At 39.0% G+C, this 27,552-nt stretch overlaps 1 protein-coding gene and 1 long non-coding RNA gene across 6 annotated transcripts in view; one reads left to right on the forward strand and one right to left on the reverse strand.

The window, feature by feature from the left end:
* Window positions 1–22,100, forward strand: part of RAB28 (RAB28, member RAS oncogene family) — a 101,084-nt gene extending 78,984 nt beyond the window's left edge. Inside the window, exons 5-8 of one of the 5 annotated variants that reach the window (XM_081486248.1) lie at window positions 1,659–1,762; window positions 9,174–9,251; window positions 19,798–19,892; window positions 21,149–22,100. In XM_081486248.1, coding sequence (XP_081342374.1) covers window positions 1,659–1,762; window positions 9,174–9,251; window positions 19,798–19,887 — 272 coding nt within the window. In that variant the 3' untranslated portion in view covers window positions 19,888–19,892; window positions 21,149–22,100. Of the gene's footprint in view, window positions 1–1,658; window positions 1,763–9,173; window positions 9,252–16,339; window positions 19,281–19,797; window positions 19,893–21,148 lie in introns of those variants that run through there. The other 4 variants (XM_081486178.1, XM_081486350.1, XM_081486124.1 and 1 more) reach the window with 4 other exon arrangements.
* LOC145504997 (uncharacterized) lies at window positions 1,704–5,420 on the reverse strand. The gene is made up of 2 exons (XR_014052702.1): window positions 5,093–5,420; window positions 1,704–2,868 (listed from the first exon to the last, which is right to left on the reverse strand). It is a non-coding gene; the product is annotated as an uncharacterized LOC145504997 (long non-coding RNA).
* Window positions 22,101–27,552: the final 5,452 nt, after the last annotated feature.

A 27,552-nucleotide genomic window follows, 5' to 3' on the forward strand; every position in this document is an offset into this window, starting at 1 on the left:
AAGAAAGAAAGGAAGAAAAGACACAACCATGGCAGACTGTTCCTTTAGAAAAGACAAATGCACATACATGTTGAATGACAGACTTTATTTTTTTAATTGGACAGTGATTTCACTGGGGAATTTTCCTAGTGACATGATTTGTTCTTACTCTTGTTGAATTAGGAAAGTATTCTAACTTCAGTATTATGGTAAACTAGATGTACAAATGTCAGTGCTAATAGCTTAGTATTTTAGTCATCAACAAATTGATGCCTGTGGTATCTGGACATTTTTTGGCCTCTTCTTGTAAATAAAGTCTCAGTGATGTTTAAGGAACAGCAAGTTGTGGCCAGAAAAGAAAAAAGGTGCATATTATCCAAGCTAAGCAGTATAAATGGGGCTCAGGAATCCCCCAGTAGATCAAAAATCTCCTAGAGAAAGATGTCTTGAGTTTACAAACTAAAGACCTTCAATGTAATTTCAAATAAAGCCTTTTACGTAGTATGAGAGCATTTTTTAGTTGATAATCAATTGCCACTATTATGTAAGCTTACTAGATTTGCAAATTTACAAGTTTTTACAAGTCAGTTGGGTCCCTTCCTCAGGAAATCAGTTTAAGTTTTTTTTTCCTATATTGACTCAAAGAGCCTAGTTGTCCTTAAATCCTGTGAATATATTTGCCTTATAATTTGCCGGCATTGAATCAACACCCTTATAGGGTTTGTAGTGTTGTAAAAAGAGAAACTGTTCAATAAAAGATCACATTTGAAAAAATTAGACTGTGTTGGATAAAACCAGTATTGGATATGAGTACTGTGCTTTGCTTTAAAGCACCTACCACTATTCAAGAAAATATATCCTGGCCCATTACTGCTTTCAAAATGGACACTTTTAGAATTGGAAAGCAAATGAGCTATGTCTTTGTGAAATTAAGCCGTAACTGTAAATAAAATAAGTAGACAATGAAATATTGATATTTTTTGGCAGAAAATTAATAATGTGCTTGTGTTAACATTAAAGTTTATACAAATTACAGAACTATTGTAATTAATGTATTAAAGTGATTAAACTTTCCAATCAAATATGCTGTGGTAAGTATATGTTACAATTAATCACTGTGTTTAAATGCATCATAGTAATGCATATTTTTGAGTATCATCAAATGTGCCTCAAGCTATATAGATAATAGAAATGATAGCTTTTAGTTTTCTGGGCACTTAACATGTGCTGGTCATTGTGGATGAAAGTGAAAGTCGCTCAGTGGTGTCCGACTCTTTGCGACCCCGTTAACTATACAGTCCGTGGAATTCTCCAGGCCAGAATACAGGAGTGGGTAGCCTTTTTCTTCTCCAGGGGATCTTCCCAACCCAGGGATCGAACCCAGGTCTCCTGTACTGCAGGCGGATTCTTTACCAGCTGAGCCATCAGGGAAGCTCCATTGTGCACTAAACATGGATTAATTCTCAAAGAATTTTGTATATGATAGATCCATTTGTTTTTCCCAGCTTTTAGATTTAGAGGCGGAAGCATAAAGAGATTAAAAGAATTGCCCCAAATTACACAGCTAGTGTCTAAGCTGGGATATAATACTGGAAAAGAAATCACATTTAAACTTGTTAAATATTTATTGATTGACTTTATTATTGAATTTTGTTCTCTGTTTGTGTTCACCTTTCTAGTTGATTTGGAGCATATGCGAACAGTAAAACCTGAGAAACACTTAAGATTTTGCCAGGAAAATGGTTTTAGTAGCCACTTTGTGTCAGCAAAGACAGGAGACTCTGTAAGTAAGATAATGAATGCTGAATATTATAAGTGATGCTTTACTTTTATTTACTAATATTCATAGGAAGTATACTTCCATTACTTAACTTTTAAATTAAATTAATTCCTATTGAAAACATAAAATATCTTAGGTTATATACAACATGCTTATTCTATTGATACTTCTCTTATAATTTATTTAACATAATTTCATGGTTCTTTTAGAATTAAAAATACAAAATTTAAAAAGAATGTAAATCACTCATAATCTCAGCATCCAGAGATGATCATTCATAACCTCATATGATAGTCTCGTTTTCTGATGCTGCTGCTACCACGGCTAGTGGACTGCATTTACTGAGTGCCTACTTTGTGATAGACATGTACTACTTTGATTATCTCTGTTTAGTTGTTAATTAATTATTTTGTATTTGATTGGATGCTTATTCTGTAAATCACCATAACCATTTAAATAAGAAGTTTAGAATGATGTTAAAATATTTTTGAATTAGTCCAAAATATCTTCACATATAAGTCAGATTTATTTTCTAGCAATCATAAGTAATTATCTCTGTTTTACAGAATAGTCTTAGAGAGGTTATGTTGTGGGGGTTTAGGGTACACAGAATAAGTGGTGGAGGTAGGATTTGTAAACCTAAGGATTGACATTGCAGGGCTCACCATATTCAGTTCAGTTCAGTTCAGTTCAGTCGCTCAGTCCTGTCCGACTCTTTGCGACCCCATGAATTGCAGCACGCCAGGCCTCTCTGTCCATCACCAACTCCCAGAGTCCACCCAAACCCATGTCCATCGAGTCGGTTATGCCATCCAACCATCTGATCCTCTGTCGTCCCCTTCTCCTCCTGCCCCCAATCCTACCCAGCATTAGGGTCTTTTCCAGTGAGTCAACCCTTCGCATGAGGTGGCCAAAGTATTGGAGTTTCAGCTTCAACATCAGACCTTCCAATGAACACCCAGGATTGATCTCTTTTAGGATGGATTGATTGGATCTCCTTGCAGTCCAAGGGACTCTCAAGAGTCTTCTCCAACACCACAGTTCAAAAGCATCAATTCTTCGGCACTCAGCTTTCTTCACTGTCCAACTCTCACATCCATTTATGACCACTGGAAAAAACCATGCTAAATGTTTATTTTTTTAAAAATTGAGATCATAATATAGAAATAGTTTTGTGTTTTTTTATTTAACATGTTTATCCATAGAAAATTTTCTTGTATCACTTAATATTACTAAATAGATTAAAAACCCATTAGATTTAATAATCCACTAAATAAATGTTCAAATTTATTCAACCAGGTCCCTATTGTTGGATATATAGATTATTTCCAAGTTCAGAACATTGTAAAATTTTGCAAAATTTCTAATGTAAAATTTTTTCTGTAAGTTTTGATTATTTCCTTGAAAGGGAATTGAAACCTTTTGCCAAATTACCCCCAGAAAGCCTAAGTTAATTTATATTACCATCAGCATTGTATGAGTGCCATATCACTGTCATCTTTTTTAACATTCAGAATTTATTTATTTATTTTTAAATCTTTGTCAGATTGGTAGACAAGGGATTAAAAGGTATTTTACTATTCAAATTTAAATTTCTTTGACTGCTATTGAGGTTAAAATTTTTAAAATTTTTATTATCTACTTTCTGCTTATTATCTGTTTATAATATTTATCATATACTTTTATAAATTTATTTATTGTTAATTTTCTGCTTATTACATGTTTATTATGTTTTTATTGCTTTGTAAAATTTTCTATGACCATTTTTGTGTTAGGGATAACATAACAGCCATTTGTCATAATTTTTGCAAATATTCTCTTTCCACTGCCCAGATTTTTGTTTGATCATTAATTTTCTTGACATTTTCAACTAAAGGACATTTGAATTTTTCTGTGGTTTAATCTTTTTGATGTTTTTTCTGTATGATTTCACTGATGGTTTTATGCTTAGGGTAAATATTAAATAATATAAAAGGTATTTAATCTTTTGAGGAATCAAGCTCATTTAAAAATATGATGTGTTAGAACCCTTTACCCAGGATAATGCTAACGTGGGACACCTACCTACTTTAAAAATGTATACAGTATCAATATTCCTTGATAAACCCATCCATGGATTGGGCTTTTACCCTCACTTATCTTCCTGGGGGTCTCTTGTCATTTTAGAATTATTTTAACTTCCAGTATGTTAGCTTGTGTTTAACCACTTAGTATTTTTTGTGTACTTATGTTGAATGACCTTTAAAAATCCTCATTGTTTTCTTTTTAAATGCAACTTTGAAATGATTTGTTCTTGTGAAATCACTTTACGTCATCTCCAATCACAGGTTACTTACTTCCCTTCATTGCTTGAGAATTTGATCTCCGGTCTTACTGTACTTTCTCTGATACTACCTTTGTCATAATTCTTAGTGGTGTCAGTATCCTTGTTCACCACCCCCCCTCAGCCATGTGCCCCCATGCACTGCCATTACAGATTACTGTAGCCCTTCTGTTATCTCATATCTCGGTATCAGGCACGCTAATCACTGACCAGCTTGAATGCCCTCGTCTAGTTGGTCTGCAGCCCCAGCAGGGCCTACATGACATTGATCCTAACACTTGCCCCTGACCTTTCATGTCCTCATTTTCCTTTCTTCCGTACTCATGGTCAGTCAAAATCATTACCATGCAATACTCTTGTCAATTCCCTTTCCCCTCGGTCACTTTATCTGACTTATTTGACTAAACCTTGACCACGCCCCATTATATGATTGCACTCATGTATTTGAACATAAGAGAAAAAAGCCCCGAGGCTTGTTGGAGGTTTCACTTACAGTCCACAGTCAACTCACCTCAAGTGGGCCTTAATGCTGCTTAGTACTTATGTCCTTAGGCCATTGTCTCTCTCCTTCACCTTGATGACTGTTTCATAGCTTCTCTTCTGAAATCTTCAAACCTTCGTCATCCATTCTCTTAACTGATTCCCTTGTTTCTTATTTTATAAAAAAATATTGAAACAAAGGGAAGACAACTTTCACATACTTTTGCCACCTCGTCTCCCCCAACTCTCCTTCCCACCCACTGTCCATTCCCGTGTCTCTGTCTCCTCTGAGATTCCAGTGGGTTGAGCTGTCTCTGCTTGTAACTAGGCTCAACTCCTCCCTTGTGCATTAGTCCCATGTCTCTTTGCCTAGTAACACACACGGCTTAAAATTCTCACTCCTGCATGGTTTTTTTCCTGTCTACTGGATTATTGTATCAGCACACGAAATGTTATGACTTCTGTTACCTTAAATACAAGAAAATGCTTGATCCCACATTGTTAGCTGTTTCTTACTTCGAGCTACTTACCAGTGGAATGTTTTCCAAGAGCTGTCTCCAGTTCTGTCCTCCTGGTTCATCTTGAATAGTTCCAGTCAGACTTTTGCCCCTAATGTTTCACCCAAAAATGCTCTTATTAAGGTCATCAGTGGCCTCCTTTTTGCTAAATTCAGTGGCCAGTTCTTAGTCCTCATCTTACTTGATTTAGTTGCAGCATACAAAATAGTTGATCACTCGCTCCTCTTTGAAATACTTTGTTCACTTAGTTTTCAGAATACTACATCTTCTGGTTTTCCTCCTGCCTTGCTAACTACTCTCTTATCACCTCTGCCGATTCCTTCATTGAATGGCCCTAGGCACAGTCTTTGGATATCTCTCTTTTTTAAATTTATTCCCTTTGTGACCTCATCTAGTGTCATGGCTTTGGCCAGATCTCTTCCCTGAACTCCAGACTCATATACCCCAGCACTCCTGCTTAAGTGTCTTAAGAGTCAGTCTCAGTTTAATTCAGGATTCAGGTCCAGAACTGAGCTCTTGACATTTCTTCCTCAAATCTTTTCCAGTCTTCCCCACTTCAATAAATGGTAGATCTCCTACTGGTTGCTAAGACCAGGAAAATTTTGGAGTCATCCTTGACTCTTGTCTTTGACATACCACAACTCTCACCAAGTCCTGATGGTTCTGCTTTCAAAATGTGCCCATAATATGATGACTTTTCTTGCCATCGTCACTGCTGCCACTTTGTTTCAGGCCTCCGTCATCTCTTACATTAGTGTTCTTTCCAATTTCTCTTTTTTACCCTTGATCTTCTATAGTGAGTATTCAATACAACAACCAGATTGACCTTGTTTAAACAGAAGTCACATCAAGCCACCCTCCGTTTCACTCAGAGTGAATGAAAGCCAAAGTCCTCCCCATAACAGCCCACCAGATCTTACCTGATTTGTATACTCTTAGTCACTCTGCTGTTTTTCTTTTACAGCCCTTGTTTTCTCTCCATTTCACCACACTAGCTTGCCTGTTTCTCATTTGAACTTTGACCATCAGTGAACTATACTATGTAATGCTCTTTAAGGTACAAATGACATAGGCCTTTTAGGGACATCACCTCTTTTTGATTAGAAGTCAAAATTAACTTATTGAAAATGAAAGTCGTTCAGTCATATCCGACTCTTTGTGACCCCATGGACTGTACGGTCTGTGGAATTCTCCAGGCCAGAATACTGGAGTGGGTAGCCTTATTGAAGTTGTGATAAATATTTAGTAAGTAGTCATGAGTAAGTAGGGGTCAGAATAAACTAGGATATATAGGGAGCAAAGACAAGTTATGCAGACAAGCAAAGACTAGATTGGAGCTCCAGGAATCGTAGTGGACCCCATATAAGCTATCTGTGTACGAAAGGATGTTTATAGAAGCCTTTGCAGATTTTTGTTTCATGATACTGGATTATGAAAGTGAAAGTGAAAGTCAGTCAATGGTGTCCAACTCTGCGACCCCATGGACTATACAGTCCATGGTATTCTCCAGGCCATAATACTGGAGTGGGTAGCCTCTCCCTTCTCCAGGGGATGTTCCCATCTGAGGGATCACACCCAGGTCTCCCGCAATACAGACGGATTCTTTACCAGCTGAGCCACAAGAGAAGCCCAAGTATACTAGAGTGGGTAGCCTATCCCTTCTCCAGTTCAGTTCAGTCAGTTCAGTTGCTCAGTCATGTCCGACACTTTGTGATCCCATGAACTGCAGCACTCCAGGCCTCCCTATCCATCACCAACTCCCTGAGTCCACCCAAACCCATGTCCATCGAGTCGGTGATGCCATCCAGCCATCTCATCCTCTGTCGGCCCCTTCTCCTGCCCTCAATCTTTCCCAGCATCAGGGTCTTTTCCAATGAGTCAGCTTTTCACATCAGGTAGCTGAAGTATAGGAGTTTCAACTACAACATCAGTCTTTCCAATGAACACCCAGGACTGATCTCCTTTAGGATGGACTGGTCGGATCTCCTTGCAGTCCAAGGGACTCTCAGGAGTCTTCTCCAACACCACAGTTCAATAGCATCAATTCTTCGGCGCTCAGCGTTCTTTCTAGTCCAACTCTCACATCCATACATGACCACTGGAAAAACCATAGCCTTGACTAGACGGACCTTTGTTGAAAAAGTAATGTCTCTGCTTTTTAATATGCTATCTAGGTTGGTCATAACTTTCCTTCCAAGGAGTAAACATCTTTTATTTATTTATTTATTTTTTATAAATTTATTTATTTTAGTTGGGGGCCAATCACTTCACAACATTGCAATAGTTTTTGCCATACATTGACATGAATCAGCCATGGGTTTACATGTGTTCCCCTTCCTGGACCCCCCACCCACCTCCCTCCCCATCCCATCCCTCTGGGTCATCCCATTGCCCTGGCCCTGAGCCCTTGTCTCATGCATCGAACATGGAATGGTGTTCTGTTTCACATATGATAATATACATGTTTCAATGCTATTCTCCCAGAACGTCCCACCCTCACCTTCTCCCTCAGAGTCCATAAAATTGTTCCATGCATCTGTGTCTCTTATTCTGTCTCGCATATAGGGTTATCGTTACCATCTTTCAAATTCCATATATATGCATTAGTATACTGTATTGTTGTTTTTCTTTCTGGCTTACTTCACTCTTTAATTTTATGACTACAATCACCATCTGCAATGATTTTGGAGCCCAGAAAAATAAAGTCAGCCACTGTTTCCACTGTTTGCCCATCCATTTGCCATCAAGTCATGGGATTGGATGCCATGATCTTAGTTTTCTGAATGTTGAGCTTTAAGCCAACTTTTTCACTCTCCTCTTTCACTTCCCTCAAGAGGCTCTTTAGTTCTTCTTCACTTGCTGCCATAAGGGTGAGTCGTCTGCATATCTGAGGTTATTGATGTTTCTCCTGGCAATCTTGATTCCAGCTTGTGCTTCTTCCAGCCCAGCGTTTCTCATGATGTACTCTGCATATAAATTAAATAAGCACGGTGACAATATACAGCCTCGATGTACTCCTTTCCCTATTTGGAACCAGTCTGTTGTTCCATGTCCAGTTCTAACTGTTGCTTCCTGACCTGCATGCAAGTTTTTCAAGAGACAGGTCAGATGGTCTGGTATTCCCATCTCTTTCAGAATTTTCCACAGTTTATTGTGATCCACATAGTCAAAGGCTTTGGCATAGTCAATAACGCAGAAATAGATGTTTTTCTGGAACTCTTGCTTTTTCGATGATCCAGCGGATGTTGGCAATTTGATCTCTGGTTCCTCTGCCTTTTCTAAACCCAGCTTGAACATCTGGAAGTTCACGGTTCACGTATTGCTGAAGCCTGGCTTGGAGAATTTTGAGCATTACTTTGCTAGCGTGTGAGATGAGTGCAATTGTGCGGTAGTTTGAGCATTCTTTGGCATTGCCTTTCTTTGGGATTGGAATGAAAACTGACCTTTTCCAGTCCTGTGTCCACTGCTGAGTTTTCCTTATTTGCTGGCATATTGAGTGCAGGACTTTCACAGCATCATCTTTTAGGATTTGAAATAGCTCAACTGGAATTCCATCACCTCCACTAACTTTGTTTGTAAGATCCCTTCTCCAGTGGATCTTAAAATTGATTAGAACCTTAGAGATTATGAAAGAGTGGAAAGTAAGACCTTTCAAGATAGGCTAATGCCATATCAAAAGATCAGTGTAAAATTGGCAGTGAAAAACTTTACCCAGGTACTAAAGTATAGACTACTTTCATTTTCTTTAGGACTTATAGCAGTTTATTATTTGGCTAGTAGTATTTTTTTTTCAACGTGGTAGCTGTAATAAATTATGTTAACTCTTTAATAAAAGTGTAAATTTTTCAGGACAAATGTGTAAATTTAGACCAGTTCAGTGAAGTGTATGAATTTTCAAATTACGGTTTAATCATTTAAAAAATTATACTTAAAATGTTGCTGTATTTGACAAATAGAGCTATTTTTGGAATAACCTGGTACATCATATTTTTTGCAGCTCTTGCTGTTTATCATTTTTTAGAAAGTTCAATTTGTTTGAGGGTAACTTAGGCATGCCTGTTTTAAATCATTTAAACCTGTTTTTGTTATGCAGGTCTTCCTGTGTTTTCAGAAAGTTGCTGCTGAAATCCTTGGAATCAAGTTAAACAAAGCAGAAATAGAACAGTCACAGGTGATTATATTGAACTGTGTACTTAAAAAATATAATTTATTTCTTAAAAGACATTAATTTTCACTCTGAATCCTTTTACATTTAGGCATTCTATGTACATATCCCTAACAGCCTTAAAAATAGATTGTATGTATGAGTCAGTGTTTATTGCAGAAGATGAAGGATGTTAACTTTTTGCCAAATGATGATACCCTTGAAACCTCATTTTGTCCTTTTTTGGTTGGAAAAATGAGATTAATGTAATAAAAATTTCATCAGCGGTTAAATAATGGCTAAGGAACAGACCATATTATTTTGTACTTCTTTATTTAAGTTCTTCTTCCATGATTACTATATAATATCCTTTTTATGTTTTATATAAAATCCCAACTATTCATTAAAGTTTAGTCTTAAGTAGTAAAAGTTTACCCTATCTGGCATCTTCTATGTTTGCTTTGGTAAAACACTATTTTTTCTAAAATGTTGCTCTCTGTTCTGTAAAATGTCCTGCATTGTAATATTAATTCGTGATGTTATTTTATTGTTAATTTAATAATGGTGTTAATTATTGAGGATTTCTGAATTCTTTCACTATTCCTAGACAGTCCTCTTAGACCAAGAAATAAACATGAATACCAGTAGTCAGCCGCTTAAAGATACAGTAGCACACTACTTCACATGTTTGATTGAATAAAAAAATCAGAGCAAGAGCCTGTAGTTTAAAATCAGATTTCAGAAGTGGTTTGCTTAGAAGCAACATATATTGATAAATTACATTTTCCCTTGACCCCCTCTACTTTTTCCCTGCTTTGTGAAGCTACAAAGGTATAATGATCTTTCTCTGTCCTTAAGTTTTTCTTTAATTCTTTTTGAGTTAATTCTGTGTCTTCTTTTCATGGTCACTCTTTGTGTGTGCTTGTGTGCATGTTTTTAGACAATTTGAGCAAATATCAATTGAAAATTGTTATGCTGATATGGCTGTTTCTAGAACTTAATTAAAATATTTGAACTCTGCAAATCTACTTTTACTTCTCACTATTCAAAAGACATTTCAGCACTTACTGTGGCCAGACACAGTGTTTAGCTATTTGTGCCTTATAAATTGTTCCCAGACACAAAGTAGTTACTTGATTTTGGCCTAGGAGGATGGATACAAGAGGAGAAATCACTGATTTGCTTGACTGTGCAGAACTTGGCAGATCCGAGAAGTCACGTGACTCCTCTGCTTTGTAGCTTCACTTTCTAAATGATGTTTGTGCCTCGTTAACTAGGTAGTCCATAAATGATTTTCAGAGGATCATAAATGATTAATTGATCATGTAAGTGTGATTTAGTGGTGGATCCAGAGGAGATTTAAGAGTTTAAGATACAGTGAAGAAAATTAATAAACGTGCCAGCTACTGTTATATCATTTAATCCTTACAGTAACTCTGGGGCAGGTAGCACTCCATCATTTTATGGTTGGAAAACTGAGACTGCAGAGAGGTGAAGTAACTCGATCTCCTTATCTACAGCTGGGCAGTGGTGGAGCCAGGATTTGAACTCGGGTCTGTCTGATGGCAGTGCCCCTAATGTTTCCACTCTACCATATTGGGGGAAGATTTACTGGGTGGTTTGGAGTAGGGAGTTGAAAAGGAAGCTGGCACGAACAAGTTGAAAAGTTTAGATTGTATTTTGGAAAAAGAAGAGCTGTTTGGTTAAAATAAATGACCATTTGTGTTGGAGTGTGAAGGATATTTGAGGAAAGATTATGGAGATTTATGAATGCCAAGTTGATAAATTTTAATCTCACATATTGACAGTGGAAAATAATTTTAAGCAGGGAAAAAAAGAAAGCAGTTTTTAGATGGGATTAATATAATGGAATTTGTATATGTGTGTGGATTGGTGCCAGAGAGGTTGAAGCAAGGAGACTGGGTTACTGCCCTCATGTGATAAGGACCAGAATCGGGTGAAAGGGAAGGGATGGATGTAAGAGACATTTCACTGAAGAATCAGTAGGACTTGTGGAATGACCGGATAAAAGGGAGAAGTCATGCCATCATGTTGAGGTTTCTCAACTGGAGGAATGGAAAACGGGAGACCCAGTGATGAGCCCCTCTAGAGGAGAAGGTGTGCCTGTGCAGTGCTGACGACCCCACGGACAAGGGGGTCTGTACTTGCGTGAGCCCCCAGCAGTGCTCAGGTTCTAGGGTATCTCCAGAGAGGTGGAGTGACTGGGATACTGCTAAAAGGCAGAATTCTAGGGATGCTTTATTCGTATTTTTAGCTCACTCTTAGTCACCAGAGACAGAAAGTTACTATTTGGACTTTTAGAGATGAACTTAACAGCTAGGCACATTTTAACTAAACCCATGGCAGGTGTGTTCACTACAGAGCTCCTCACCCTCCCTGTACACTCCACCTTGTTTGTAAGTGCACCCCACCTTCTTAGGCCATGAAGTTTAGTTCTCTTTCCAACTTGTTGGTGTTTACTTTGAATGCATTCATTTGAAGATGAATTCAAGCTACTAAGCCCTCTTTCACTGGGTCTGTCAGAGCCTTTCTGTAGGGAAACCTCATTCTCCATTTCTTAGACCAGTGAATTTGGTGCCTTTGCCAGTTAAATTATGTATTTCACAGTTAAGTTTTCTCAGTGGAAGGAAACATTTTTGAAAGTTCATTATTTTTAAAAGATGTTTCTAAGAACATACTTGCAAGCTATCTTGAGCACAGTATTATTTTTTATTGAAATATATTTGGCACAAAATATTATGTAAATTTAAAGTATATACCATGTTAATTTGATATCTTTATATGTTATAATATGATTTTGCAATTATACCAGTAATTAGTACCTCTATCATGTTACATAAGTATCTCTGTAAGTTCAGTTCAGTTCAGTTGCTCAGTCGTGTCCGACTCTTTGCGGCCCCTTGAACTGCAGCAGGCCAGGCCTCCCTGTCCATCACCAACTCCCAGAGTTTACCCAGACTCATTTCCATTGAGTTGGTGATGCCATCCAACCATCTCATCCTCTGTCGTCCCCTTCTCATCCTGCCTTCAAACTGTCCCAACATCAGGGTCTTTTCAAATGAGTCAAGGTGGCCAAAGTATTGGAGTTTCAGCTTCAACATCAATCCTTCCAATGAACACCCAGGACTGATTTCCTTTAGGATGTTCTGGTTGGATCTCCTTGCAGTCCAAGGGACTCTCAAGAATCTTCTCCAACACCACAGTTCAATAGCATCAATTCTTCGGTGCTCAGCTCTCTTTATACTCCAACTCTCACATCCATACTTGACTACTGGAAAAACCATACCCTTAACTAGACAGACCTTTGTTGACAAGTAATGTCTCTGCTTTTTAATATGTTGTCTAGGTTGGTCATAGCATTCCTTCCAAGTAGCAAGCATCTTTTAATTTCATGGCTGCAATCACCATCTGCAGTGATTTTGGAGCCCAGAAAAATAAAGTCAGCCACTGTTTCCACTGTTTCCCCATCTATTTGCCATGAAGTGATGGGACCGGATGCCATGATCCTAGTTTTCTGAATGTTGAGCTTTAAGCCAACTTTTTCACACTCCTCTTTCACTGTCACTGAGAGGTTCTTTAGTTCTTCTTCACTTTCTGCCATGAGGGTGGTGTCTGCACATCTGAGGTTATTGATGTTTCTCCCGGCAATCTTGATTCCAGCTTGTGCTTCCTCCAGCCCAGTGTTTCTCATGATGCACTCTGCATATAAGTTAAATAAGCAGGGTGACAATATACAGCCTCAACGTACTCCTTTTCCTATTTGGAACCAGTCTGTTGTTCCATGTCCAGTTCTAACTGTTGCTTCCTGACCTGCATACAGGTTTCTCAAGAGACAGGTCAGGTGGTCTGCTATTCCCATCTCTTTCAGAATTTTCCACAGTTTATTGTGATCCACATAGTCAAAGGCTTTGGCATAGTCAATAACGCAGAAATAGATGTTTTTCTGGAACTCTCTTGCTTTTTTGATGATCCAGCGGATGTTGGCAATTTGATCTCTGGTTCCTCTGCCTTTTCTAAAACCAGCTTGAACATCTGGAAGTTCACAGTTCACGTATTGCTGAAGCCTGGCTTGGAGAATTTTGAGCATTACTTTACTAGCGTGTGAGATGAGTGCAATTGTGTGGTAGTTTGAGCATTCTTTGGCATTGCCTTTCTTTGGGATTGAAATGAAAACTGACCTTTTCCAGTCTTGTGGCCACTGCTGAGTTTTCCAAATTTGCTGGCATATTGAGTGCAGCACTTTCACAGCATCATCTTTCAGGATTTGAAATAGCTCAACTGGAATTCCATCACCTCCACTAGCTTTGTTCATAGTGATACTTCCTAGGGCCCACTTGACTTCACATTCCAGGATGTCTAGCTCTAGGTGAGTGATCACACCATTGTGATTATCTGGGTCATGAAGATCTTTTTTGTATAGTTCTTCTGTGTATTCTTGCCACCTCTTCTTAATATCTTCTGTTTCTGTTAGACCCATACCATTTCTGTCCTTTATTGAGCCCATCTTTGCATGAAATGTTCCCTTGGTATCTCTAATTTTCTTGAAGAGATCTCTAGTCTTTCCTATTCTATTGTTTTCCTTGATCTTTGTTAGTAGTTGGAATAATTAAGTTCTAATATGTAGAGTACATCATGAGAAACGCTGGGCTGGAGGAAACACAAGCTGAAATCAAGATTGCCGGGAGAAATATCAATAACCTCAGATATGCAGACGATACCACTGCCATAAGGCAGAAAGTGAAGAAGAACTAAAGAGCCTCTTGAGGAAAGTGAAAGAGGAGACTGAAAAAGTTGGCTTAAAGCTCAACATTCAGAAAACTAAGATCATGGCATCTGGTCCCATCACTTCATGGCAAATAGATGGGGAAACAGTGGAAACAGTGGCTGACTTTATTTTTCTGGGCTCCAAAATCACTGCAGACAGTGATTGCAGCCATGAAATTAAAAGATGCTTACTCCTTGGAAGGACAATTATGACCAACCTAGACAGCATATTTAAAAGCAGAGACATTACTTTGTCAACAAAGGTCTGTCTAGTCAAGGCTATGGTTTTTCCAGTAGTCAAGTATGGATGTGAGAGTTGGACTATAAAGAAAGCTGAGCACCGAAGAATTGATGGTATTGAACTGTGGTGTTGGAGAAGACTCTTGAGAGTCCCTTGGACTGCAAGGAGGTCCAACCAGAACATCCTAAAGGAGATCAGTCCTGGGTGTTCATTGGAAAGACTGATGTAGCTGAAACTCCTATACTTCAGCTACCTGATGCGAAGAGCTGACTCATTGGAAAAGACCCTGATGCTAGGAAAGATTGAGGGCAGGAGAAGAAGGGGACGACAGAGGATTAGATGGTTGGATGGCATCACTGACTCAATGGACATGGGTTTGGGTGGACTCTGCGAGTTGGTGATGAACAGGGAGGCCTGGTGGGCTGCCGTCTATGGGGTTGCACAGAGTTGGACACGACTGAAGTGACTTAGCAGCAGCAGCAGCAAGTTTGATGATTCTAAACCAATATTGCTTTCTGTATTCACTGTACTGTGCATTATTTCTAGGACTTATTTACTAATAATGGTAAGTTTGTACCCTTTAGAGGACATCCTTCCTGTCCCCTCATCCTCTGGGAGCAACCATTTTATTTTTTTATTATTTTTTAAATTTCATGTCTGAGTAGTATCATACAATTCTTGCCATTTTCTGTCTGATTTATGTCATTTTGCACAATGTACTCGAAGTCTATCCATGTTTTCACAAATGCAGACTGTTATTTCTCATGGCTGAATAATATTACACATTGTGTGTGTACATATATTTATACCCACATTTTCTTTACTCACCTATCAACAGGCAGTTTGCTGTTTCCATATTTTGCTTATTGTTAATAACACTGTAATGAACATGGGAGTGCATATATCTTCAGATAAATACTCAGAGATGGAATTGCTGGATGGTATGGTAGTTCTATTTTTAAGTTTTTGAGGAGACTCCATACTGTTTTCCAGTGGCTGCACCAATTTACATTCTCATTCAGGGTTTCCTTTTTTTCCACATCCTCTGCAGTACTTATCTCTTATACCCTTGAGGACAGCCATTTTAAAGGTGGGAGGTGATATCTCACTGTAATTTTAATTTGTTGACTAGTGATGTTGAGCATCTTTTCATGTACCTATTGGCCATTTGATGTCTCTGAAAGTTCATTTAAAAGCAAAGAAGTTCAGATTATATATAATTTATATACAGAAAATGGAGGAGTAGGGCAGAAAGGAAGGGGGGCAGAGAAAGAGGGAGAGCTTGTGCACCTGCCTTCTGTGGTTTATGTCATTCGAAAGAGTCCTGAAGGAACTCAGCATCACAGAGTGATAAAGGGTTTTGTATTATTTTAAACAGAAGAAGCTAGATTGTTGGCTAACCAGTCACATGGAAATTGATGCTATAGTAATTTTGTTTGTGACAAATATTTATAATAAGGCCTTAGTCTTAGTTCCATTCACTGATTATTTAAAAAGATTCTGCTATTTTAGTTTTAACCTAGATTATTCCCATTTGAGAGTTATATAAAATGAGTTATCAACACACTTTACAAGCTGTTCAAGGAAGAGAAGAAGGAGAAAAGAAGGAATGTGGTTTACTAAGACAGCAGACATCTTTTGAGGGTCTTTGTGCCAGAACACTAGAATCTGGGGATACAGAGATGAGTCAGTTACAGTCCTTATCCTCACAGAGCTCCCAGATTACAGGAGGGCAGACAGATGTGTCAGGTATGCTCTAGACCCATTTCTTACAATTGCCTGTTAGTGACATTTTCACTGGCCAATTAATAAATTATGACTTTGCTTTAAACTAGGTATGTGTTAATTTTAGTGTTCCTGTATTTTTATAGATTATACTGCATATACAGTTATTAAAACTAGTAACTGTACATTATATCCTTGTATTGTATTTATTTTGTCCCTAGTAGGCTGTACCTCTTAACCCACTTCCCCTATCTTCCCCTTTGCTCTTCTCTCGACCCGCTTGTAACCACTAGTTTGTTCTCTGTATCTGTGACGCTGTTTCTGTTTTGTTATATTTAATTAGTTTGTTTGTTTTATTTTTTAGATTCTGCATGTAACTGAAGACACACAGTATTTATTTTTCCTCTGTATGATGTACTTCTCTAAACATAATAACCTCCAAGTCCATCCCTGTTGGTGCAAATGGCAACATTTCATTCTTTTTATGGCTGAATGTATTCCATTGTGTGTGTGTGTGTATCACATCTTTATTACCCATTTTGTGCTGATGGACACAGGTGACTTCCATATCTTGTTTATTATAATTAATGCTGCTGTGAACATTGGGGTGCATGTATCTTTTCAAATTAGTGTTTTTGCTTTCCTCAGATATATATACCCAGGAATGGAATTACTGGATTATATAGTATTTCTATTTTTAGTTTTTTGGGGAGCCTCCATAGTGTTCTCCATAGTGGCTATGCCAATTTTCATTCCCACAACAGTATTGGAGGGCTCCCGTCTCTACACATTCTGGCCAACACGTGCTATTTCTTGTCTTTTTGACCATAGTTATTCTAACAAGTGTGAAGTGATACCTCATTGTGATTTTGATTTGTATTTTCTTAACAGTTAGAGGTGTTGAGCATCTTTTTCATGTGGTTTTTGGCAATCTGTATGTCTTTTGTGGAAAAAATGCCTGTTTCAGTCCTCTGAACATTTTAAATTCTGTTTTTCTGTTGTTTTCTTTTTGATGTTGAGTTGTATGAGTTCTTTATATATTTTGTATATTAACCATTCATCATATCATTCGCAAATGTCTTCTCTCATTCAGTAGGTGGCCTTTTCATTATTTAATGATTATTTAATGTGGCCTTTCATTGATGGTTTCATAACCATCACTCATTTTGTTGATGGTTGGTTCCCTTGCCTGAGGAGAAAATTCCAAAAAAATATTGCTAAGCCCTATGTCAGATCATATTCCATTTTTTTTTTCTTTTTCTATTCACTTAAAAAATTTTTTTTTCATATAGTTTCAAAATCAAATGGTATCTTAGCGGCCACATAGATAAACCTTGTGTTTTATAGATTAGGAGAGTGTGAAGACCAAAGAGGTGAATGAAGTAACTTGCCCAGAGTTGCGACTGTTACTGACAGCCTATGATGACATATTATACAGTGTGTGCATATGCCATTACACGGAAGGAAAAGGAGAGTCGCTTTCTTTAAGCTCCTACTGTGTGCGTGGTACCATGCTTTTAAAAAATGCTGTATCTGTGCTTTGAGTGGTAACCTATAATCTTTTGCACGTTGAATTTGTATCAATCATAGTATTCTTTAATAATTTATGCATTTGTTTTCCTTGCTATACTCTGAATGCATCTCAAAAAAAAAGAGAGATCATTATTGTTTGTTGGAACGTTTCCAGTACCTGGAATAGTGGTTTGCTTTGAATGAGTGATAGTGACAGGTGTTTTAGCTGTCAGAGTATGTTTCCTCTCTATCCTGAGGGTGACCAACTATGACTTTTGTAAGGTAAATATGTTTCTACTATCTGGATTAGAGCACAGTTGCAGAATTGACCAGATTTATCTTTCCCGAGTCCATCTCTACTGCTTATACCTTACCACTTCAACTCCTAATTTGCTTTCTTGCTTACCCTAATGGAGAGCTACCACTTCCAGTTCTAGTATCTACTTGCAACTCTGACAAAAACAGGGGTTAAGTGGGTGTTCAACCACACAGTTCCCTTTCTCTTAGGGCCACTGCATTGTTTTCATTCGCTTGACTAATAGCAGAGAACAATTGAGTTTACTCTGTAGCTCCAAACGTAAAGACTGGTGTTTTGTAGGTAACACTTTTCTCTGAAAACATCAATGATTGAATGATTTGTAAACAAGCAACTACTGTGAAGTCCCTACCATGAAGTTTATATCATAGAAATTATGCTTTATTTACTCAGAGAAAGCAAAGTCCTAAATATGTAGAGCTTTGATTCTGGCTTCCAGTTCAGAAATTTTGTACAGAGCTTTATGTCAAACAACCAAGGCCCTCAAGAAAGATGTTGCCTTGTTAGTTCTTAATTAATTTGATGAGAATTAGTGGTGAAAATCCAAGTTGTTTATGTTAGTCAATACTTTGACCAGAATGTCTTGACCACAGGTCAGTGACCTGGTTGTGTTTATAAGATAGGGTTTAAACCATCATTTTGGAGAATTAATGAGTTGCTTTCTGATTATGAAAATCCCTTCTCTTTATTGTAACCCATAGTTTGGCATGAAACAGTTAGGTTTGGGGAGGCCAGATGATGGTGTTCAACGGGTCACTGATGCACCCCCTTCATACATCATGTGGCAGTTGGCAATGCTCCTGTGATAGCATCAGGCTGAGTGCCTAGTAAATCATGAGTCTTGTCCAGAAGTTAATACTGCTTGCTGGAGAACTGGAGCAGAGCCTGTCCAAGGCTAATACACCTAGCTTCCTGTTCATTTACTCTCAGTTGTTTATCCATGCTTTATAAACATTATCACAAGCAGCAGCCTGATTAATATGTTTTTCTCTATGTGCTAATTATTAGATGCTATGATGAAGGAAGATCTTTCTAAAATAAAATATTTGAACTCATTAAAAGCGGGTATAGTTCCAAGTGTGTTATCTCTGTCATATTTGTCTTAAGTGGTCTTCTCTTCTTAAGGGTTATAGTAATCAAAAAATCTAACTAGTTTTGATCTGTTACTTAGCAGAATTCTTTATTTGAAAACATCAGCTGTCATGCTTAAAATATGGTATGTTTTTTAATTATAAAAAATGTATTTTGATCTTATTTCTGTATGAAATTTCAAAACATGGAGCTTAGGGCTGTGAGGGCTGGGGAAGAGAGCGTCAAAAGGAAGTCTTTGACAATAATAAATACGATTAAAGGTAAAAACTGTAAATGAGATGCAACTTCCTCTGATTTATGCATCCTCTCCCTACCTTCAAAGAAAATGAACCACTGTTTGTTCCCACATATATTGTAAATCCACTAGTAAAGTTCTTACCTGATATGACGGTTAGCTGTGTGCATGTTCCTTTCCCACAATAACTTAGGAACAAATCCTGTGCAGTTCACCATTTTTTCCCAGTGTAGAGTGACTGGCCCATGGTAGATCCTCAGTAATGTTTGTAAAAGGAAATTGAATGAGTACCTCTGCTGCACTTTAGTATAGAGAAGCCCACAAATTCTTTGTTGTCTTCCTAAATACTGGGCATTATATGTGTTACATGTAATTGTGATATATCAGAAATAGAGCCCACAGCTTTTCTGGGAGGCTCAGTAGACATGTCCATTTCAGTAATTAAATAGAATTGTAATGCTTCTTGAATCTTTGTTCATTTTCTTTCCTTTTATATGCATATATTCTGCTGTTTCTTTTGTGGCTTGTTTAAATTTATGTGTGTATTTCTTTTTCTGCTTTGGTGTTCCCATCTATTTTCAGTCATTGAACACACTTTCCATTTTTTTCTTTCTTTCTTTTTTTCCCCTTTCTTCTGCATCTTGTTTATGTTATACGGAATTGACAGCGTATTGTCAGGGCAGAAATAGTGAAATACCCGGAAGAAGATAATCAACATACCAACTCTGCTCAGAGCAGAATCTGTTCAGTACAGTAGTGCAGGTATTAATCGATAAACTATTGCAATTTGGGGGAGGATGGTGGGGAGAACTGGTGAATGTTATTTTGTTCTTTATGAATAAGAAATTCAAAGATTTATTGTACATTCTTGGGAATTAATATTACATAAGTCCTGTTCTGGAACTTTGAAAAATTGATCCTTTGCCAGACTTATGACTTAAGGAATTGGGAAAATATTAAAATAACATTTCATTTACTTTCAAATGTATTTGTCTTTATGGTCGTGTTTATTACATGTGCAGTGAAGTGGAGAAATGAAGCAGTTATTTCATTATTCTCTCCTTACTGTTTTTCCTGAAATAGCCTGATAATTGAAAGAGTATTTTTAAAGTTTGCCTTGAATTACCCTTCTTTGTTTGCTTATGTGTGCAGACTTAGTAAGAGTTGAAAACAGTTCAGGATTTGTTTTTCTTTAAATTATTACTTAAAAGAAGAATGTTAGGGCATGTCACTAAATTCATTGTTTAAAATATTCCTTGAAGTTTGTGTTAGTGGGAAGGAAGGAAGAGTTAAAAGTGTCTTTTGATTTAAATTATTTTAAACATATGAATGTGGGGTAATTTTCTAAGTTTCTCATTACTCTATATTTTGTTAAAGTCATTATTCATGACCCAATAGTGAGCCATTTGGAAGTAAGTCAGGGATTTGGGAGAAAAGTTTTAAAAATTGGAAAAGTTCTGTTCAAAACGTTTCTTCTTTATATGTGACTTCTCTTTAACATTTTTATTTCTTCTCACTAACTCACAAATTGATAAACATTTTTAAAAGAGTTATGCCTGAGTATAATAGTATATGGAAATATTAATAAATAATATTTTTTACTTTGAAATGATGAGGCCTTATTTATGAATCAGAACTTATAAATGATAAATTTTAAATCCTTTGCTTTAAATTATAACCAGGGTTTAATTTTTCATATTGATTTGCCAATTTTTTGTTAGACTTGTGATAACCTCATAAATGTCATAAAACCATAGAAGACTAAATAAAAGAATGGCTATTACATCCTTAACAAAACCAATACCTTCCCCACCCTCTACCCTCCCCCCACCCAGAAAAAGAAAGTCCCAGCTTGACATGAGTTGGTTCTGGCTGATTCTTTTAATATCAGCTTCTGCTTCATTTATGATGTCTATCATCAGGAGTTCACGAAAGTTCAGAAAATAAAAATATACTTTAAGGAGCTCTTTCTAAATGTTCTGATGTCCTGATAATAACTCTGTTTTCTTTTATGACAGAAGGTGGTGAAGGCAGATATTGTAAACTACAACCAGGAACCCCTGTCAAGAACTGTTAGCCCTCCTAGAAGCTCTATGTGTGCAGTTCAGTGAGCACACTTTTCTTTGTATTGGTGGTTCTGACTGCCCTTGGCCTCTGTGTGGGCCCCGAGGACCTCTAGGAACTTGTTTTATCAGTGGCCATCTCTGTAGTTCAGTTAGCACTTTCCTCTCAACTCGCTTCATCATTGCCTGTTGCCTTAGCCGCAGGCAGCTCCTCGGACTGGAAAGAATTCAACTTCGGGACCACACACTTTGAATTCAGCCTGGAAGGCCCATTCTCTGGAATCAGACTGCTCCATTGAGAAAGAATAATGTTGGCTCTCTTATGGCCTCACTTCTTTTTTCCATGATGTAAATTTTTTTTTTTAAACAAATGTGAAAACCATCCAGGTCTCGATCATCAGCCAGGATTTGGCTGCAGCACAGTTTCATTCTCTTATCTGAACTCATACCTGGCAAAGTACGCTTCAGAGTGCAAACATCTGAATGAGTAATATATTTTATCTACATATACTTAAGAAAGGATTCTTTTGCTATCTCTTGTGAGTAAAAATATATAAAGCGGTATCTAACTGAAAATGCTTGAAATAAAGCTGTAATAGAAATATTTTCTTCATTTTTTAAAAAAAGAGCCTAACTTGTTTATATTTTAGCTGTAGCTCACAAAGTAGTGAGTATTTGATAGTGTATTTTTATTATTGTATCATGGTCATTATGTCTTGTGTAATACTCTGGTTAGATGGTTTTGTGTTTCTGATGAACGTTCAGCTGATGCTCTATGCGGACTTGCTCCTACAGGCTGTGTGAGAGTCCTCCCAGAATGAGCTGTGATTATTGTTGGATCATTGTGGATAAGACTGTACCTGATGGGCAGATATTTTTCTCCTGCAAATAAATTTATTTAAATTACCTTTAGGGGAGAATTTTCGTTCAGCCACGTTCCCTTTCGTTACAGAAAAAGTATATTTGAATACAAATCAATGGTTGTGTGAAGGCTAATAAACATTCAGTCACTTAGAGTTGTTAGGACTTCCCCAATGGCTCAGCAGGTAAAGAATCCAGCTGCAACGCAGGAGACACAGGAGACAGGGGTTCAATCTCTGGGCCAGGGAAGATCCCCTGGAGGAAGAAATGGCAACTTGCTCCAGTGTTCTTACCTGGAGAATCCCATGGACAGAGGAGTCGCAGAGAGTCGGACATGAATGAGCACACGACACACATTCAGTTGGTAGGTAGGTAGGGTTTGTTAGGTGCTTAAGTTGAACTGATGAAAATCCAGACCCCAAAGCCTGACATTCAGGGGTTTCATGTCAGTCGCATCCTCCCCCCTACCTTTCCTCAGGCTGCTCTTCTGGGCACAGCCTCCCACTGTGCCAGCGGAGTCATGGCCACGTCTGGGTGCTTTGTGACACGCTGCCTTCCTGTCTGCACTTCACAAGTCCCTCTGCCTGGAATTCCTCCACCCTCTCTGAATGTCTCCTTCTGCCATCAGCCTTCAGGCACTGTGAAGGCAGGTAGCTTGGTAGCAGTTGTATTTTTTTGTGCTCAGGCACAGTGCCTGGCATGTGGGTGCTCTGTGTTGGCCACATCGAAACAGGATGAATGCTGCCCCTCTGCAAAACCATTGCTGTGTCCACAGCTATGAATTCCACGTAAGCACCTCCCGGATGGCCATTACCCTCTTCCTGCCTGGGATCACAGTTATTTGTGTCCTTGTGTTTTATTGTTCATAGACCATAAGCTTATTGGAGAACAGATCTCTCTTTTGTTCTCACATCCTTCAGGAGTGCCTGTCAGGGCACCTTACTCATAGGAGACCTGCCAGGGGGTGTGGAGAAATTTTGGACATCTGATTTTACAACTAACAGATTTTAGAAAGCTTGTTACTTCCATCTTGTGTGGCTAAAGAAACTGAAGTCTGGAAAGAAAAAGGAACTTGCCAGAGGTGGGGAAGCCCCTAGGCGTTCTGGCGCTGGGCGAGCAGGACTGCTTCTGATTCTCCTTGCCGTCCCAGCCCTCTGTGTCGGGGCTGCTCCAGTATAATCATATTCAAGAAAAAGAAAAGGAACTTGCCAGAAGTTATGGAATCACAGAGGAAGATTCCATAGGAGATCTTCTGTCTCTCAGCTGGGGAGACACTTCTTCAAGAGTGGTTGGAAATTTATGAAATGTAAAAATTGTGACTGCTGTATTTATTAGGCAATGAGTTCACCTTTTCTCTGCTTTAACTTCTGTATTCATTTTATAGCAACTAAGCAATCTTTTAAGCTCTTTTTCAAGGTGGCATGCCCTTTAAGATAGTTCAATTTATCCTTCCTTTCAACATCTAATATATTCTGGTCAGTCTGCTAGGACCTGCAGGAGAATATAAAGTGAGATAAAAGATTTCAACCCTCAGGGACCTTGCCATCTAGTAGGAGGGATGTTTGTTGTCATTGCTACTGTTTTAAAGCTACGACTGATTGAAGTCTACTATTGAACTAAACTTGCCCAAGGCTTTACATTCAGTAAGGGGTGAGGCCATGCCCTTTTGATCATTTCATGTTATTTATATACCTATGTGAAAAATTTGAGGATTTACAAAAGTGTGTTTTGTTTTTTTTTTCTCAGTCTCAATTATTGTAGTACTAAAATGTGTGAGATGGGGAAACAGTGGAAACAGTAGCTGACTTTATTTTTCTGGGCTCCAAAATCACTGCAGATGGTGATTGCGGCCATGAAATTAAAAGAAGCTTACTCCTTAGAAGGCAAGTTATGACCAACCTAGACAGCATATTAAAAAGCAGAGACACTACTTTGCCAACAAAGGTCCGTCTAATCAAGGCTATGATTTTTCCAGTGGTCATGTGTGGATGTGAGAGTTGGACGGTGAAGAAAGCTGAGCGCTAAAGAATTGATGCTTTTGAACTGTGGTGTTGGAGAAGACTCTTGAGAGTCCCTTGGACTGAAAGGAGATCCAGGCAGTCCATCCTAAAGGAGATCAGTCCTGGGTGTTCATTGGAAGGATTGATGTTGAAGCTGAAACTCCAATACTTTGTCCACCTGATGGGAAGAGCTGACTCATTTGAAAAGACCCTGATGCTGGGAAAGATTGAGGGCAGGAGGAGAAGGGGACGACAGGATGAGATGGTTGGATGGCATCACTGACTCAATGGACATGGGTTTGGGTGGACTTAGGGAGTTGGTGATGGACAGGGAGGCCTGGCGTGCTGCGGTTCATCGGGTCACAAAGAGTCGGATATGACTGAGCGACTGAACTGAACTGAACTGAACACTCATATGTGATGGTACAGGCATCTGGAGGAGACAGAAAAGACAAAAGATCTGTGATCAGACCAAAATACTTGAGTTGTGTGTTTTAAAGTCAGAGCAGTGAATGGGACTGAATGGCCTTCATGGGCTTGCTCTGTCTGGTACACATCCAGGAACTTGTCACAGGAGCTGTTTTATTTGCACACCAGTCACAGTTCCTTTCGTGCACATGAGGATGTGGAAATAGGAAGTGAGTGATTATACCAAGCCCCTCCTCCAGTAAGTGGTAGGGTCAGGATCCACACAAACCATTTCTGAGGTAGGTTGGACCAGGCCAAGCACCGATCTAGGTTACCTTCCATTAGAAAAGATCATGCAACTGGCCTTCCTGGGACTTGACCAGGCCTGGGTGTTACGTTGTTCTTTTGAGAAGTGATGATGGCCAATGCTAGTCCACCCAGTTTCTCACACTGACCATCTAGACCTGCAAGCAGTGCTGGTCGAGAGAGCCTGCTATCAGTTGCTAAGTCGTGTCCAACCCTGCCACCCCATGGACTGCAGCGTGCCAGGCTTCCTTGTCCTCCACTGTCTCCTGAAGTTTGCTCTCAAGTTCATGTCCATTGAGTCGATGATGCCATCTAACCATCTCATCCTCTGCCTCCCTCTTCTTTTGCCTTCAATCTTTCCCAACATCAGGGTCTTTTCCAATGAGTTGGCTCTTCATATCAGTGGCCAGAGTATTGGAGCTTCAGCTTTAGCATCAGCCCTTCTAATGAATATTCAAGGTTGATTTCCTTTAGGATTGACTGGTTTTAGACTAGTGGGTATGTTTGCCCTCTGATCACTGAGATGAGGACAGAAAAATGCCTTCCCTGCATTTGATCTCCTTGGTCTTCAGTCTCTCCCCTCTAAGCCTGACCAGACAGTGAGAGCCGTTTGGCTCAAGGAGAGCAGGCACAGTGAACATGCCATAGAGTACAGGGCCAAAGCAGATTTCTGAATTCCATATTACAATTTTCCCCATACCTCTAGTTTTATTTTTGAAACAGAAACATTGGATTGATGCTTATTTTACTTTGACTGTTACCTCTCCTGTCCACACTTTTTAATTTAAAAAATTACAAGTCTTCCCATCTAGTTTTAGGCACTTTGTCTCCTGAAGACGCATGCTATAAAGTTTCAAACACATTGTGGTCACTTCTGGTGTTTATTGAACTTTTGAAAACACAAAAGTTTTCAGCCAGAACCGGTCATTGGATGCTGTCTTTCAAGTGCACCCTCTATTATGTGTGGCAAACCACTCTGGAGTGGTTTTGGAGTGGCCCAAAGAACCCCTCCTGTGACTGCTTTATTATTCCAGGAGGAGGCAAGCCAGGGCCCTTTAAATTTGATCACTGAAACAGTGTGATGGGGCATAATAATGTGTGTGTGTCGTTTAAAAATAGAAACGTTTTCTGGCCATAACCCACCCTAGTGATGGCTGCAGTGCTGGACGTCCTGAGAAAACGCTCGCAGGATTTGGAGGAAATGGATGCAGACCCACGGAGCATCGTGGCGGACATCTGTCAGCCTCCTCCCCAGCATCACGTCGCCACTGTTCCCGGCAGCAGTCTTCTGGTTTCCTGGTGGAGCCCTCCTCCATTGTCAGCTCCCAGGGCTCTAGGGAGTGCATTCTCATTGGCTTAACCCTATTAAGATATTCATTTCTCTTGGCCTCAGTGATTGGCTCAGAAGTGAGTGGTTAATTCCATCAGAGCTAATGAAACTGGAGAGGACTTTGCTGAAGTTTCTGAAAAAGAGAAACAAGAAAGCTTTCATTGCCTGAAGTTTGCAGACGACGCTCTGCCTGCTGGGCTCAAGTGAGAAAGCTGTAGCCCCTGAGCAGCACTGGCAGCCTTCTGGAGGGCACAAAGGGTGACCCTGCCCAAGTGCAGGGATGAGGGAGTGAGGTGAAAAGTGGGGTGAGGCCCAGTCCCTGACACTGAGCTCCAGATCACACCATGCCATGAATCGTTTCCTTTATCCTTCTTGGGGCAATGTTAGTTCATTTTTTCTGTTACTTCTTACATAAGAGCAACAAAGATTAACATGATCTGTGTTTGGTCCTTAAGATCTTCTTCTAGGCACATGTATAACTCATCAAAATGTGACTAGACTGTTAAATGCTTCCATAAAACTGTAATACATAGGAAGATATGGCTTAGTGAGTGAAACAATGTATTTCAGATAACAGGAATCAGGGTCAACAATATAACTGCCTCTTAAAAGATTGAATCATGTAATCTTTTTCAGTTCAGTTCAGTCTCTCAGTCGTGTCCGACTCCTTGCGACCCCATGGACTGCAGCACACCAGGCCTCCCTGTCCATCACCAACTCCCAGAGTTTACCCAAACTCATGTCCATTGAGTCGGTGATGCCATCCAACCATCTCATCCTCTGTCATCCCCTTCTCCTCCTGCCCTCATTCTTTCCCAGCATCAGGGTCTTTTCCAATGAGTCAGCTCTTCGCATCAGATGGCCAAAGTATTGGAGTTTCAGATTCAACATCAGTCCTTCCAATGAACACTCAGGACTGATTTCCTTTTTACTAATTTTTTTTTTTGCAGTATAGTTGCTTTACAATGTTGTGTTGCTTTCCTCTGTACAGCAAAGTGAATCAACTAAGGAGCAGCGGCTGTGCTTTGCTGGAGCAGCCGTGAAGAGATATCGCACGTCCAAGGTAAGAGAAACCCAAGTAAGACAGTAGGTGTTGCGAGAGGGCATTAGAGGGCAGACACACTGAAACTATAATCACAGAAAACTAGCCAATCTGATCACACGGACCACAGCCTTGTCTATCTCAGTGAAACTAAGCCATGCAGTGTGGGGTCACCCAAGACGGACGGGTCATGGTGGAGAGGTCTGACATAATGTGGTCCACTGGAGAAAGGCATGGCAAACCACTTCAGTATTCTTGCCTTGAGAACCCCATGAACAGTATGAAAAGGCAAAAAGATAGGACACTGAAAGCTGAACTTCCCAGGTTGGTAGGTGCCCAATATGCTACTGGAGATCAGTGGAGAAATAACTCCAGAAAGAATGAAGGGATGGAGCCAAAGCAAAAACAATAC

Source organism: Giraffa tippelskirchi, chromosome 1, assembly GCF_054371585.1.
Source record: "Giraffa tippelskirchi isolate mGirTip1 chromosome 1, T2T-mGirTip1v1.2.pri, whole genome shotgun sequence".
Taxonomy (NCBI): Eukaryota; Metazoa; Chordata; class Mammalia; order Artiodactyla; family Giraffidae; genus Giraffa; species Giraffa tippelskirchi.